The 16,907-nt window shown below is 38.4% G+C and overlaps 1 protein-coding gene across 2 annotated transcripts; it reads right to left on the bottom strand.

The window, feature by feature from the left end:
- Window positions 1-3,038: 3,038 nt before the first annotated feature.
- LOC146700077 (uncharacterized) lies at window positions 3,039-7,601 on the bottom strand. 2 transcript variants are annotated; one of them, XR_014922507.1, is made up of 5 exons: window positions 6,584-7,601; window positions 5,192-6,164; window positions 4,697-4,855; window positions 4,278-4,373; window positions 3,039-3,867 (listed from the first exon to the last, which is right to left on the bottom strand). XR_014922507.1 is itself a non-coding variant. In XM_085470118.1 (5 exons), exons 3-5 carry the CDS (start codon window positions 4,727-4,729, stop codon window positions 3,589-3,591), a joined length of 408 nt encoding a protein of 135 aa, XP_085326244.1. In that variant the 5' UTR covers window positions 4,730-4,855; window positions 5,192-5,281; window positions 7,144-7,601; the 3' UTR covers window positions 3,039-3,588. The 2 variants fall into 2 exon arrangements, 1 of the variants encoding a protein (XP_085326244.1); XM_085470118.1 differs by having other exon boundaries at window positions 5,192-5,281; window positions 7,144-7,601.
- Between the last annotated feature and the right edge of the window lie 9,306 nt (window positions 7,602-16,907).

A 16,907-nucleotide genomic window follows, 5' to 3' on the forward strand; every position in this document is an offset into this window, starting at 1 on the left:
CCGTGTGGTTCTGGGATCTTTGCTCACTGTTCTCATGATCATTTTGACCCCACGGGATGAGATCTTGCGTGGAGCCCCAGATCGAGGGAGATTATCAGTGGTCTTGTATGTCTTCCATTTTCTGATGATTGCTCCCACAGTTGATTTTTTCACACCAAACTGCTTGCCTATTGTAGATTCACTCTTCCCAGTCTGGTGCAGGTCTACAATACTTTTCCTGGTGTCCTTCGAAAGCTCTTTGGTCTTGGCCATGGCGGAGTTTGGAGTCTGACTGTTTGAGGCTGTGGACAGGTGTCTTTTATACAGATGATGAGTTCAAACAGGTGCCATTCATACAGGTAACGAGTGGGGGACAGAAAAGCTTCTTACAGAAGACGTTACAGGTCTGTGAGAGCCAGAGATTTTCCTTGTTTGAGGTGACCAAATACTTATTTTCCACCCTAATTTACGAATAAATTCTTTACAAATCCTACCATGTGGATTCATGGATTTTTTTTTCACATTCTGTCTCTCACAGTTGAAGTGTACCTCTGGTGCAAATTACTGACCTCTGTCATCATTTTAAGTGGGGGAACTTGCACAATCGGTGGCTGACTAAATACTTTTTTGCCCCACTGTACACACACACAATTTTAACAAGTTGTTTCTGTGCTTAATTTTCTTACATTTTTTTCTTCCATTGATTAACCCACTATTTGAAATCAGATATTTTTCACTATTCTTCTTGGTTTATACATGAACTCTCCTTTGAGTACATTTCCTTACAACCAGAATATTATGATTGTTGGACAATCATGTAGTCAGACTCGGGTTTCTTTGTTTTCTGGTCTTCATGAAAGCCAAATCAGAACGTTTTTCCTCAGAAGTAGCTATTCCACTTCTGGGGTGAGCAACCTGTGCTCCCAAAATATCATTTTTGAGCATTTTAGTGGCCAAAAAGAATCTATATAGAGCTGCAAAACAAATCTGAATTTTATTAGAAAAAAAAAGAAAAAAAGGTGATACAGCCTGTTCCTGTTAAATATACATGTGTCTTTCAACATTACTAATACTAATACATGAAAAATAATTAATATCTTTTACCACATTTGGCTACTCTACAGTGGGCTATATGATTATTTGGTACTTGGCATGGTGGTAAAGGGCACAAAGATCCACAGCCCATCTGTTCCCTTTTAATTCTGTAGGTTTTCTCTCAGTGCTCTGGTTTCCTTCCACACCCACAGACATATGTGTTAGGTTAACTGGTTATTCTAAACTTGCTCTCTGAGTCAGCCTTGCAGCAGAGCGATCATCCTATCGGGGCGAAGTCTCTGCTTTGAAAGGCAGTGCCTCCAACATTCAGCAATAAAAAGAAATTCTGCTGACCATAATGAATCTCAGTTACATCATATTATCAGAAGGCTCAATTTTAGGTGGTCAGGTAGAGAGCATTGAGAGAGTTATACAATTTAACAACTGTCCCAAATGTCTTTATTAACGATTCCAGACATTTTCGCAGTTATTTACTGTCAGAAGATTAGACATGTGACCCTCCAGACAGCTGACAACGACCTGGCTTAATAACAACAACACCAGCTGGTTATAAGCTAACATTTTGCCAGCTAATATTATCACTGAGTCTCCTAAGAAAATCACACTTTCCCTCTGGTAAACAGTGTGATACCCGCACATCATTTGAGGATTTATTCTCTAAGCGTCCAACAATGAAAGTTTTACTAACACCAGCTAACAGAGGCTTACAGTGACAAAAACAGCAGCACTTACCAACAAAAGAAGTTCAGGAAAAACTCAGCAACTCAGCTCAGTATCACTGTCATTCGACAGAAATGGCCTTCAGTAACTAACAAAGCTCTATTCAGAGCTCAGGTAAAGAGCAGACTGACAGCCTGCACTCCATATGGATCAACCAGTCACAGTTTTTCGTCCTCCTGCAGCCACCATTGCTAGGATTATGCACTTTAGAGGGGGTAAGACAACAGAACTCAGCTGACTGCAGTCTGTACTCTACTGACATCTAGTGGTGAGATATCACACCAGTGAAAGTTACAACTTTAAACAAAGTTCCAAAAACAAACAAGTGAAACTCTCTCTTGATTGTATACTTTAACAGTAATACACATGCAACCTTCTAAACTATGGAACGCCAGGACTGCCATAATGAATTAATTAAATACACCATTAAATAATTAATTAAATGTGTCAATAATTAATTAAAATTGGAATTAATTAATTAAATAAATAGTTATGACACATGTAATTAATTAATTATTGACACATTTAATTAATTATTTATGTATTTCACATTTTAATTAATTATTGACACATTTAATTAATTATTGACATCAGATTTCCACAAGCTAACGCAGTTTTTGCCTCTGTCAGTGCACCCCAGGGTGGCTGTGGCTACAATGTAGCCTGCCATCACCAGTGTGTGAATGTGTGTGACAGGTTGTATAAAGCGCTTTGGGGTCCTTAGGGACTAGAAAAGCGCTATACAAATACAGGCCATTTACCATTTACCATTTTTTTTGTTGTTTTTGGACAAATTATTTCAGAGCTGGGTTACATCAGGGGGAACAGACATCTCATTTAAATTTAATGTCTCATTTTTCCAAGTGTGTAAGGAACGTCATCCATCTACAATATAATCAGCAAGCACATGGAGCTATTTGAAGCTTTGTGAAATCATTAGAATGAGAAGTTTGTATTTCTTGTATTAATATTATTTTAATATCACATTTATATAGCGGATGGAGGTTCAGTTAGTTCTGTACTTTGTACTGCTTCAGAGGAGTGCTCAGCTGCCCAGTCTTCTGTCCCAGTGGTCATGTCACAGAGGACCACTTCCACTCGCATCCATAACCTGCAACATGTATTCCTAAATTCACCAAACACAGATATTCTTGTTGAATAATCATACAATTCTTACTCCAGTGAGTTGAAAATTTACCAATATTAATAAAGAAAAATGTATGCTGTTATCGTACTTGAAAAAACACTCAAACAGATATAGAATAAAACAAAGCACAACTGAATGTTATGTAAAAACGTATTTATTTTTTTCAACAGTGCTTTCAGTATATTTCAGAAGGTCATGGGCAGTGGGGTGAATTTCTGTAAAAAAGCAAACAAACAGAAAAAAACGTGTTGCCAGTTTCTTTAGGGTGCTTTGAGCACCCCAGCAGAGACATTAAAATTCCAGAGTCCAGAAAAAAAGAAAAGTGTCCAGCAGCTTAGTCATTCACGTTCACACCCTGACTGTCCTGTAAAAGCTTAACTTAACTATTGCACACTAAATAGGGTAGTGCAACAAACAATTGCCTTTGTACCCAGACATTGACATTTTACATGGGCTCACTATGATGAACTACAGAAGTCAAAAGTTATTAGAAATGTTACCATCAATGAACAGTGAACTATCAGGTAAAATGAACGATTATATAGAGGGAAATGGGTTGAACTACTGGGTTTTGTTTTGTTTTTTTACATGACTCTACAATGCACTTGAACATGTTTAAGAACAAGTTAAACTCATGTCTGGCTTCCCCGTTAACAGTCACAGCAAAAGCTTTGTTTTTAGAGACCTTATGCGCTGTGAGCATCGAGAGCCACCGAGTTCAAAAAAGATGCCCTGAATTGCTTCAAAGGTAAACTCATCTGCTTTGGATAATCAATGTTGAGGGCATACAGAAGGCCAAAGAGGTATGCCAAGGCAGTAGAGAGGTCTGGAATGTTATGTAGCACGATGTCCCCTTCCAACACAACAGCATGTTCTCGCACAGACGTATCGGCATCGTCATCTTGCAGGATGGTGAGGATGGCAACTGATGCACCGTTCAACACTGGTTCCAAAATGTCAGTGTCCTGAAGAGAAGAAAAGTAAAATATGAATTATTGAAAGCTAAGAAAAATTAAAGACAAAATACATTTCTAAAGATCTTAACTTTAACCTCTATACCATGATGCTCATTTGACTCATGGAGGTTTTAAAAAGAAAAAGCTTATTTTCCTTTAATTAACGGCACAATATCTTTCACCAACCAACCTTGTGATGAGTTTTGTACAAAAATATTTTCTGCTGTTGAACACCCGCTAACAATGCCCAGGTGCTCCTCAGCAGAAAAAAAAGCAGCGAGAGTTATGACAACTGCAATCCTCACCATAAAATTATCTGGACTGCACTGAGGAAGTGTACATTTCCATTTTGGATTAAATCATCTTTTAAAAACATCTCATAGCAACTAGTTTTTCTTGCATTACTTTTTTGTACTTACTAAGCACTTCAGGAAAACCTGTGTTGCATCCTCTCCGAGGAAAATGGGCAGGCCTCTCAGTGCTGCTGTCTTTTGGTGGGACACAATGTCAGATGTCTAAAGAGTATTCAGTGGAAAACAGACATTTAAATTAGTATAGTAACGTGGTGTACCTACACACAATGCAAAATCAGAACTCTTATAGTAATGAAAATAAAATACAGATCAGGCCCAGCAACATGTAAAACTTAAAAAAACAAAACACCATTTTAACAATTTTACTTTCTTTTTACAAATTAAATAAAATACCGCCAAATAAAAACAAAGTAATGACTGATGACATTCATTTCCATTGATGTGTTTTGGCTGAAGCCAACATTTTTTTCTGTTATGACAAAGGTATACTCTCTTCTAAAAATGTCAGGTAAAGGAGCACTTACCTGTTCATCAAGTTTATCCAAGATGTCTTCCATCTCCTCACCAAGAGCTCCCTTCTTAGACCGGTATAGTTTCAGCAGGCCAGGCACAAATTTGTCCAGGGATGCATTGAACGTCCCCAGGAGGTCTTTGCTTGTGATCCGATGAAATTCTTCAGATATCTAAACAAGACAATAACCAAAATATTGCCATTTATTCAGCACAGAAAATTTCTGGGTAGCTGCCTTGTACAGTCTGCACCATGTTATATGCCTGACTGTGTTATCAACCGCAAAACCTACTTCAAAAATCTCTCATGAATACACATTTTGCACAGGAATAGAAACACCCTCCACAAAAAACAGTATCAATATGCAAATATATATTATGTTCACACTGAAATGTGGAATTTTTGTGGATTTTTACTATTGAGTGTGACCTTGAGAGGTGTGATCGTAATGCTCCAGGTGTTTTAAATACACATACAAAGTCTGTGTGAATGCATGGCCAATGTGCACCTTGTCCGTGATGAAGGCGGAAATGTTTCAAAAGAGTCTCTTGACTGGAGCTTGTGAATTTGCAAAATCGGCACTGCATGAAATCCACCCCTGAAACACAAGAGACATAGTCAATTTTGCCAAAAGCACTTTTGCAATGGGATAAAACATCCATATCTAACACACAGAAGGAATCCATAGATGCAGGAGCTGAATACATCAACAAGCCAAAACCAGAGACATCATGAAAAAAATATGTAAGGAATCATATTAACTTACATATGACCACTTGTCTACTATATCAAGTATATGATTGATAACATACATGACATGTAACATAAATGCAAGCTTGAATTCAAACATTTTTTTGTTACTATGATAAAAAAATGCAATAACTATAGAAAAATTAATACTATCTGTAACACAGTATACATCAACAACACACAATCATTCCTTTAATATTGTCTCCTTCCCCATTATGTAAAAAGCTCTGAAAATGTAGCAATCTTATAATACAGAGCATGAAGTACAACTTTAATTTGCGTGTGACATTAACTTACAGTACATTAGGCAATCTTACACCAGCTGACAAACTGTCAAGTCAGCTTTAAACATTAAAGTAACAGTGCTGCACCGGATAAACGGTGACTATTGAAAAAGTGAAAAAACAATATTAGACAAATATTAGACAATATGCAAGTTACTTATATCACTGTCATATAATTGGCGCACATATCCTACACCGACCCATGAAAGAGTCTCCATGACAACGCGTGCTTGGCCCAGTTTGTTGTCAAGGTTAACATAACGTTTTCATGCAAAGATAACATTGAAACTGGTTACAAAACGGGTAATAAGCTAATAAGTTTTACCATGGCAGAAGTGCTGTAAAAAGCCAGTGTGAGATACCGTCATTTAGTGATGTCTGTCTGAATTTCAGAGTGTTTAACATTAAACATTACTTTTTGCGCTGGCCACTACTCTGAGCTAAAACCTTTTTTTTTTTTAATATTAAACTTTATTAAGAAACAGTATACAGAACATGTATACAATCAGAACAAAATTAACATATGCCAGGGGGTGTAATACAAAGAATTACATACATTCAAATAATTTGTAATTACTACAAATGGTAATAGTTTTCATAGCCTTTTTGTTAAGTGATCCACTAATCAATTTTATGTAACATAAAACATCATTATAGTAATGTTTAAAATTAGGTTTTTTGTTACTGTATTTGCATTTGTGAAAATAAAATTTAGCTAAGATAACTAATAAGTTTATTATACAGTAAACATCTTCTTTTTTTTTGCCTTCGAAAGAAACAAAATACAACATTTTCCCATTTCACAGTAAAGTCATTATAGAGATGTCCAGCAATGAATCTACTGAAGTCTTTCTCTGAGCTAAAACCTTCAGAGGCTGCTTGTAGCCCGATTACGACACAGCGGCGCGACGAAGGCTGCCCAAATTCATAGTGGACTCCTCTAAATGCGTCCGAGAAATACGTCCTCCTTATAATAAGCATCTCTTAAAATGTTTGCAATATTGAAACATTTCAATATAATGTAGAAAAAAAACGAGAGAAAAAAGTTACGGATCGGACTCCCCGATCCTTATTGCGCATGTGCAAATTCTATCTGTGGAATTAGTTTTAATATTACTCTTTCTGGGTCACAAAATAAACTTTTAAGATATTTTCAGGCGTTAATGTAGCTGTGTAAATTGCTAATATCTGTTCAGTTTATTAAGACAACATATACTTGCAAAAGTGCTCCGACGCTTTCGGAGACGTCTGTTACCCACCAGCTCGATAGCTAGCCAAGGGGGGGGTCAATTAAGTCACTTAGATAACTTAAAAATGCTATAGTTGGCCTTTTTCAGTGTTTTACTAGTTCCATCCTCCCGGGTCCTCAGGAGGATGCAGCCTAGGCGCTTGTAGAAAATCTTAATAACACATGTAGTTAGCTTACCTGCTAGGGTAAATGGTCGGCAGCTCCAGCACCTGTCCAAAACTGCAGAAGTGAAAATCCTCAATGGTCGAAAAATTGCATTTTACATCCAAATCTAGCCACGATGGTTCAAATTTTCTTAGGAGGTTTTTAGTCTAGAACACATGGTAAACCACTATCACACAGCTCAGGTCTGCTCAGGCTCAGCTGAAAGTCCGTTTGGTTTAGTTCAAACTTGTTCAGACCACATGTGCCAGTCATCTACGGGGTTTCCCACTGGTTCCCAACTTGACTCAGAAACTCTGCTCAAAAGTTGATAATCTTTGTTATGCTGTCTAGAAAATCTTAGTTAGGACAACAATGAAAGAAATTTGTTGGGTAGACAAGCTTTTTTAGGTTGTAAATGGAAAGTTTTATTTCTAAGTCAGTTTAATTTAAAAACTTTAGTGAAATCAACAATTGCTAGTTATCGTTTTTACAGTGTATAAACGTTAATCAGTGTCGTTGACGGGTTGTGACGGCGTCCTTATGTGCCGACACCGGCGTTTTAGTTAGTAAAGCGGTGTGGCCAATGTGGAGTGGCTGAGTGAAGACATGCTAATGACAACGTGTACAAGCATTGGAGATGTGAGCAGGACAGACAGAAAAATGAAGGTGAAGTTTAAGTTCTCAGTCAGATTTGTGCTTATCCAGTGCCATTTATTTCCAATTCTTATTTGTGGATATTGATCATTAAATACTGACACTAGTTTATAAGTAGTGGAAATGCAAATAATCGTGTCATTATCAGTGATGAGAATAACGGCCGTTACTTTTTTCAGTAACTAGTAATCTGATTAATTACTGTTTCTATATTTCTATTGTTACATGGCTATTACTAAGAAGAAAATGCGGTGTGGACTCATTAATATTTTTCAACACACAGATGGTTGAATCTGTCTTCAGTTTACTGGGAGTTGGAGCCGGGGGGCAATCGTACAAGTGCTGCTTAGGTGGATTCACCTCTGTTTGCACCATTTAGTTATGAGCTGTTGCATCTGTGGATGCCAAAGAGAAAACTTCCCACTGGATACTGAGCTGACTATACCTGTCTTCCGTGTGTAGCACAAGCGTTTACTAGTGTAAGGCTGTAGAATTTCAATTTACAAAGTCAGTTACCAAAACTGTTAATACTTCCATGAACCATTGAGCAAGGCATATTACTTGATAGATGCTATTAGGAATGCTTTCAAAAGGCATCAACAGCACAGATACAGTAGATATCATTCACAGAACAATGTTTTCAAGCAGCATGTAAACATTTTTATTTCTGCTGTTAGATTGTTCTAATTTGACATTTTTACATGTTTTAAATGAGACAAAATTACAGGTTCAGACAACAGATTTTTTGGTTAATGCAATTTTTTATTTTTATGGGTAAGATGTTATAATACCCTGGTTCACTCTGTGACTTACTTTGTCTCCTATAAATCTTCTTTAATTCAGTTCAATTCCTACGGTGGCCCCTAGAGACAAAGCATGTATAAACTCCAAAACACTTACAAATTCCAAATAGCACGCACAAACTCCTCAACACATACAAAATCCAAAACACATGCAAAATCCAAAACACGTACAAAATACAAAACACGTGCAAAATCCAAAACACGTGCAAACTCCAAAACACGTGCAAACTCCAAAACACGTACAAAATTCAAAACACGTACAAAATTCAAAACACATACAAAATCCAAAACACATGCAAAATCCAAAACACGTACAAAATCCAAAACACGTGCAAACTCCAAAACACATACAAAATCCAAAACACGTACAAAATTCAAAACACATGCAAACTCCAAATCACAACGGAAGTGCTCCAGGACGCTAGGGGCAGTGTTGAGCTCGATTTGTAAAATAAACGGCAAGTTTGTTGCAAACACATGGGCTCTAGTCTCCGTTGCGCTTCCCAGGTTGCCTAGCAACTATGATACTAACAGCTGGAAACGTGTCATACAACTTTTTTTGACAGAAATGAAGGAGAACATATTTTTTTTTCATTTGTTTGTTTGTTTCTACAAGAGCTTTGTGTGATTTGATAAGTATCTGAGGCTGAGACCACAGGACAGTAAAACATGATTTTTGGGCTTCATTTCTGTACTGAACAGTCATTTAAGATTAGCTAGTAAATAACAATTAGCTAATGTTGTTCATGAGACTAAAGTCATATCACTTTGGTAATGTAAATATAATATGGCCAATATTATGGTTATTATATTAGTCATTATTAGGTATTACAGCAGTGAACATGAACTCTTTGTCAAATACTGAGCTTCAGTACAGATTCAAGTTGCAGTTATTTACATGTCTTACCACCTTAAATCTTCACTCAAAGACAAGTATATAGGAATGACTGCCAAATTTATTTGCCACTGAAGCCGAAGGATGGCATCTGAATAAAACCTCTCTTGACATGCCTAGATGACATTAAAGCTTGGTTGGCTCTAAACTTTTTAAATTTGAATGAAAAGAAAACAGATTTGTTGGTGTTTGGACCCAGTGGCCCCTGTGAGTCCTCTTCTTTTCATTTGGAACCCCTGGAGGTTTATTTTAAACCTGTTGTTACTGCCCTTGGTTTTAAGTTGGACCAGTCCATTTTTATCATTTAAGGCGACTGGCAAGAGTGAAATCGTTTCTTTCTAGGCAGCACTTTGAAACTGTGATCCATGCTTTTATTTCTTCCCCTGTGGACTACTGTAACGCACTTTATGTGGGGGTCAGTCAGTTGTTACTCTGACATCTGCAGCTGGTTCAAAATGTATATTGACAGTGCATAGGTGTATCATATATAAGAGACAAATGTTCCTTCAGTATGTTGGCATTACTAAATTTGGCTCAAATGCTTACATACATGTGTAAAAAGAAAATGTACAAGCTGTGAGCTGTTTCAAATCAAATCACTTTTATTGTCACATCACATGTGCAGGTACATTGGTACAGCACATGTGAGTGAAATTCTTGTGTGCGAGCTTCACAAGCAACAGAGTTGTGCAAAATACAATAATGTAAACAAGCAAAATACAAGAATGGCTACATCTGAAACTAATAAATATACGTACAATATATAATAGTATATATATGTTTCTGATAAAATGAAGAGTAGACTGATGTATTAAATATTCCTTTATTGGGTGAGAAAATCAGACCATGTCATAACTGCTTTAAGTCATACAGAATAGATATCAGAGCTTTAAACAGGCTGACGTCTGCTAAATTGGTCAAACTGGGCAGAAAGTATACAAACACATAACATCCTTATAGAATATGATGTAACACTATAGATCAACTTAGCTCAGAATATATAAAGCATATAAACAATTACAGCAATATGATGCAACAAACACAGCAGTGCTACTGATCCAAAATCCTCAAAGCTTCATAGAACTGAAACAAACATTTATTTTTAGCTCCATTCTGCTGCTGATACATACTTTAGGTTTCTGAACATTGAACTTGTTGCTGCCTTTCATAGTGTGTAACTTGAAGGCCCTGAGTACTTTCTCTCACACTGAAAACACTGGGATGATAACATTATTTGAACATTACCTAATAAGACTGATTCAGGACAGACAATTAGTTATTTTAAACTTTTCTAGCAGTCCTTCACAAACAGGGAACAGTCTGTCTATTCTCTCCATCTGTCAGCTGCTGCTGGCTCTTCCTCCTCCTCTTCCTCACATACTGCTGAGATTGTCCTGGTGGATCATCAGGGGTGCAAAGCCTCACAGATGATGTAATGCAGTGGGTCCCTCAGTCTGTCCTCACTCTGGACACTTGCAGGTGTCACACATAGAAATCAAATGTGTGATAAGCTGCAGGATTCAAACACAAGTGTGACTTATAAATACATGTTCATACTTTTATTCCACAATCAGAGAGAAAGAAACAGAGAGAGAGTGCAGGACAGACAGGTGACAGTCTCAGGTGTACACACTGCTACAAAACAGCACCAGAGAAGGAGGATTTAGTGTTTGTGTCATTACGAGTGCTAAACAAGAAGAGTTCCCAGATGGTACAGTGGACACATGTGTGACTCCTGTGATTAAAGCATCTTTCTTTCAGCTTAAGGAGTGAACCGTCAGCTGACTGACATGACTGACTTTAATTACGCATAAAATCATCACATTCTCTGTAAGATTAAAGTCAGCTATTGAACGGCGAATATTTTGAAGTGAAGGCTTTAAAACCAAGTTAGTACAAACGTCGCTAATGTCACATAACTTTCCCGACATGTTGCCAACAGTAATGTTTTAATGTTCTTCATTATAAAAACATTTGCGCATAAATAAGTGACATAATATTCAGTACTTACTTCTGGAAGTTTAGTCTTCGTCCGCTCCGCTTCCGCCGTTTTTTTTCGGCAAAATTATCCAAACCACCGCCGCGCTATGAAGTCTGGGATATGTTGGGCCATGAAGGCTACACAGACCCATCCTTAAAATTCAGAGAAATTAAGGACACATTTGAGGGCCGCATTTCGAGCAGCCTTTGAATTGGGACAGTCTTTGTCGTGTCGCTGTGACATAATCAGCCTTAAAATGCGGCCTTTAAGGCTGCAGACCCCAAATCCGGTCATTGGTACTTCCTGGCTTGTGTAGTTACTAGGTAACAAAAGCTCAACACTGCCCCTAGCGTCCTGGAGCACTTCCGTTGTGTTTTGGAGTTTGCGCGTGTTTTGGGGTTTGCGCGTGTTTTGGGGTTTGCACGTGTTTTGGATTTTGCACGTGTTTTGTATTTTGCACGTGTTTTGTATTTTGTACGTGTTTTGTATTTTGCATGTGTTTTGTATTTTGCACGTGTTTTGTATTTTGCACGTGTTTTGTATTTTGCATGTGTTTTGGAGTTTGCACGTGTTTTGGATTTTGTACGTGTTTTGTATTTTGCACGCGTTTTGTATTTTGTACGTGTTTTGTATTTTGTACGTGTTTTGTATTTTGCATGTGTTTTGTATTTTGTAAGTGTTTTGGAGTTTGCACGTGTTTTGTATTTTGCACGTGTTTTGTATATTGTACGTGTTTTGGATTTTGTACGTGTTTTGTATTTTGCATGTGTTTTGTATTTTGTACGTGTTTTGGAGTTTGCATGTGTTTTGGATTTTGTACGTGTTTTGGAGTTTGCATGTGTTTTGTATTTTGTACGTGTTTTGTCTTTTGCATGTGTTTTTTATTTTGTAAGTGTTTTGGAGTTTGCACGTGTTTTGGATTTTGTAAGTGCTTTGGAGTTTGCACGTGTTTTGGATTTTGTACGTGTTTTGGATTTTGCATGTTTTTTATATTTTGTACGTGTTTTGTCTTTTGCATGTGTTTTTTATTTTGTAAGTGTTTTGGAGCTTGCATGTGTTTTGGATTTTGCACGTGTTTTGGATTTTGTAAGTGTTTTGGAGTTTGTACGTGCTTTGTCTCTAGGGGCCACCGTACAATTCAATTCAACAGCATTTACATACAAATGAATTGAACTGAACTGAATTAAAGAAAAAACCCAACAATCCCCTATGAGCAAGCACTTGGCGACAGTGGGGAGGAAAAACTACCTTTAAAAAGGTAGAAACCTCCGGCAGAACCAGGCTCAGGGAGGGGCGGCCATCTGCCGCGACCGGTTGGGAGGGGTGGAGCCGATGACAAATGTATACACAGCTAAATATTAAAGCAAATATGCTTTAAAATTGATGTTTAGGGAGTTGAAGTAACTGTTAATATTTAGTTGTATATAACTTTGATTTTATAGGAGACAGAGCTGAAGTCACTTAAGTGAACAGTCTCAGAAACCAGTTGCGCTTCTTTTTCTTTTTTGGCTTTTCTCTCTGCATGTTGTCATCTCGGGCCTCTGGATTTTCTGGTTTGGTAGTACTGGCCTCCTCTTTTTCTTGCTTATTCTCCTGGAGTGTCTCGACTTGGGCTGGAGAATTTTCTGCTTCAGTAACGCTGGTCTCTTTTTGATCTATGGTCTCTTTTTTGGCTGGAGAATGATCCTGATTGCCAACGTTGGACTCGGTCTCTTCCTTCTTTCTTGTCTCTTGCAGAGACCGCAACGACTCCTGAAGAATGATCTTTTCATCTTCTGTTTGCTTGAGTTGTTTGCGGATTGTTGTGTTCTCCTGGTTTTTCCTCTCTACAATCTCCAGGTAGAAAGCTCTGGTTTTTTCCAGCTCTTCTTTTACGTTTTGGACCTCCAAATTATTTGCCTCACAAACAGCCTCACTGAGGCAGAGTTTGACTATGAGCTCAGCGAACTCACAGGGGGCTCTTTCTTCCTGTTCTTTACGTTTTGCAACTTCCTCTTCTAGGTTTTTCTGTGTTTTGAGGAGCTGCTCGCGGAGTTGTTGGATCTCTTCCTGCTGTTTTTTACATTGGACCTCCAACTCAGCTTCCCGAACAGTTTTCACCTCTGTAGAGTCTGTGTGTGGAGCTTCTGTAGTTTGTGTTGAAGCGTCCACACTCAGCTCTGCAGCTGTGACAGCTGTGTTGCTGTCTTGAACAGGAGCCTCACGCACATCAGGGGTGAGATTCTCCTCGGGTCTGCTTCTGCGAGCCTGTTCCAGTTGTTTTTGGAGCTCAAGAATGGTTTTCTCAGCATTTCCTCTGCAGCACTGTAGCTTTAGGCGAAGCCAATCATTTTGGGTTTTAGCCGCAGAGGCTTTGTGGTTCGCTGCTGTCATATTGTAGAGATTGGTTTTACTCATGTGCTGAGCCTCCTGCAGGTGAAATCTCAGTGCAGCCATTTCATCGGTCTCACTATATGGACATTTGCCATCATGTGGCATTAAGTGAGGATTAGGCTGTGGTTGAGATGGTCCATCATTGGTTCTAAAGTCAGGCTGATGATGCACAGGCCCTCGGTTCGGTAAAAACGGTGGCTTGTACCAATGCTGCCCAGGCCCATTATTGGGGTTAAAGTGGGGATTGGGCTGATGTGGCCCATGCCCTCGATTGGGTCCAGGGTTTCTGGCTCTGGGGTTTGGGTTTGCATTTCTTTGCTTTTTATTCTTATTTTCACCCTTTGGTTTGGCAGATGAAGTCACCTCATTTGGTGCCCGGTTTTTCCCTCTTTGCTTTGGGTTTGGCTGCTTCGCTTTTGTGTTAGGGCGAACAGCGGCCGATGAGGTTCCTTCCTGGGGATCAAGGTTTTGCTGCATACTCTGCATTCTTCTTGTCTTTGCTCTTACAATGTACAATGAAGATTTTTTTCTACTTGATCAGGGTTTGGACTTGTGTTCGTTGCATACACTGAACGTTTCAAATCGTTTTCCTAAAGGTTGGCTCGTGGTGTGTTCCTAAAGAGTCGCACAGTTCTGAGACATACTGAGAGCACGCTGCGGTCCTATTTAAGGACTTTTGAGATGATGTCACGTGCCCCTTTGGTCTGTTTCCTTTGATCTGATAGAGCAAATTGAGTGTGATGTCATTAACTTAGCAGAGAATCTTGTTTTTCTTTGAAATAGAATTCTACCAAACTTAAATTAAAAACTTTAATTTTGTACGAGATGTTAAATTCCCAATCTAAAGGCCAAATCTACCCAAGATCTTTAGGAGAAAATTACACAAATAGCTCAGAAGCTTCAATAAATGTTTCTGCATCAACATGTTTTCCATACATCTTTAAAAATATTTTCTATTCGCCTAAACAAATTTGAAAAGAGTCTTTGTCATATTAATTTCTGTCCTAATGGAAAAAGGAACGATTTTCAAAGCTTCAAGTTTAAAAGAAAATCATTTTATTTAACACTATCAAGTTGCAGATTTGCTATATAAATTGCAAGTCTGAAATAGGTGAGTTTTAAGGGGCATTCACTCAGGACAAAATAAATTATTTGCTTTCTGTGTCAGACTTGCAAACTTATAAATACTGCAGGGATGCGTGCATGAGTTAATGCTGTAGAGGAGACAATAATCAGGCAACAAACTGCTGCCATAGCCGCTCCTTAAATATCTGGTCTTGACTAAGCTTAAAATATGAGTGCTGAAAACTCCTCTGATGCTATCCAGTGGTATGTTCAGTGCACTTCACTATTCCTGTTAATAGAACATCTGAAAAAGAAAGAAGTAAAAAGTCATGCTGTCATAGTAAAAGAAGTCCTTCTTAAACTCAGAAAAATCTGCATTTGAACCACATAACAAAAATATTTTAAAGATCTGGCCTCAGATTTATTATTTTAGTGTTTAGAAAGCCCTTCTACACATATCTGAGCAGCTTAGTAATTTTCTTTTTAGTTTCAGGAAAAAATGGTGCTCCCAACTAAGCACAGCGGGGTAAAATAAGCCGAATAACACGCTGTATTGTGGGCTGGTTACGCTGTCAACAGGTAAGCATTTTTCCAGTGATATGGGTGAAGAAAGAAACATATTTACAGTGGCTTGCAAAAGTATTCGGCCCCCTTGAACTTTTCCACATTTTGTCACATTACAGCCACAAACATGAATCATTTTTATTGGAGTTCCACATGAAAGACCAAAACAAAGTGATGTACACGTGAGAAGTGGAATTAAAATCATACATGATTCCAAACATTTTTTACAAATAAATAACTGCAAAGTGGGGTGAGGATTCTCTTTGGCATCCACAGATGCAACAGCTCATAACTAAATGGTGCAAACAGACGTGAATCCACATAAATATACTTTTCATATCTGAAAGTCCTGAAGAGAACAGTGTTATGTAAAAAAGTAGAAAATTAGCTTTTGGTTGAAACTTTCTTTTTTGTAACAATGCTCTGTGGCAATAAACCTTACACCACTGGAAAGCCTTTTTATTTCCATTGAAATTGTGGCACATTTGCAAGTAATAAGCAGCACTTGTGCAATTGTTCCAACTCCTGGTAAACTGAAGACAGATTCAACCATCTGTGTGTTGAAAAATATTAATGAAATGCAGCCAAGAGGCCCATGGTGACTCTGGACGAACTGCAAAGATCTACAGCTCAGGTGGGGGAATCTGTCCATAGGACAACTATTAGTCGTGCAGTGCACAAAGTTGGCCTTTATGGAAGAGTGGCAAGAAGAAAGCCATTGTTAACAGAAAACCATAAGAAGTCCTGTTTGCAGTTTGCCACAAGCCATGTGGGGGACCCAGCAAACATGTGGAAGAAGCTGCTCTGGTCAGATGAGACCAAAATGGAACTTTTTGGCCAAAATGCAAAACGCTATGTGTGGTGGAAAACTAACACTGCACATCACTCTGAACACACCATCCCCACTGTGGTGGTGGCAGCATCATGCTCTGGGGGTGCTTCTCTTCAGCAGGGACAGGGAAGCTGGTCAGAGTTGATGGGAAGATGGATGGAGCCAAGTACAGGGCAATCTTGGAAGAAAACCTCTTGGAGTCTGCAAAAGACTTGAGACTGGGGCGGAGGTTCACCTTCCAGCAGGACAACGACCCTAAACATAAAGCCAGGGCAACAATGGAATGGCTTAAAACAAAACATATCCATGTGTTAGAATGGCCCAGTCAAAATCCAGATCTAAATCCAATCTGTGGCAAGATCTGAAAACTGCTGTTCACAAACACTGTCCATCTAATCTGACTGAGCTGGAGCTGTTTTGCAAAGAAGAATGGGCAAAGATTTCAGTCTCTAGATGTGCAAAGCTGGTAGAGACAGACCCTAAAAGACTGGCAGCTGTAATTGCAGCAAAAGGTGGTTCTACAAAGTATTGACTCAGGGGGCTGAATAATTACGCACACCCCACATTGCAGTTATTTGTAAAAAATGTTTGGAATCATGTATGATTTTCGCTCCACTTCTCACGTGTACA

This window comes from Copadichromis virginalis, linkage group LG10 (assembly GCF_057382275.1).
Source record: "Copadichromis virginalis isolate Kocher_CV1m ecotype Utaka linkage group LG10, C_Virginalis_male_GT1.1, whole genome shotgun sequence".
NCBI classification, from domain to species: Eukaryota; Metazoa; Chordata; class Actinopteri; order Cichliformes; family Cichlidae; genus Copadichromis; species Copadichromis virginalis.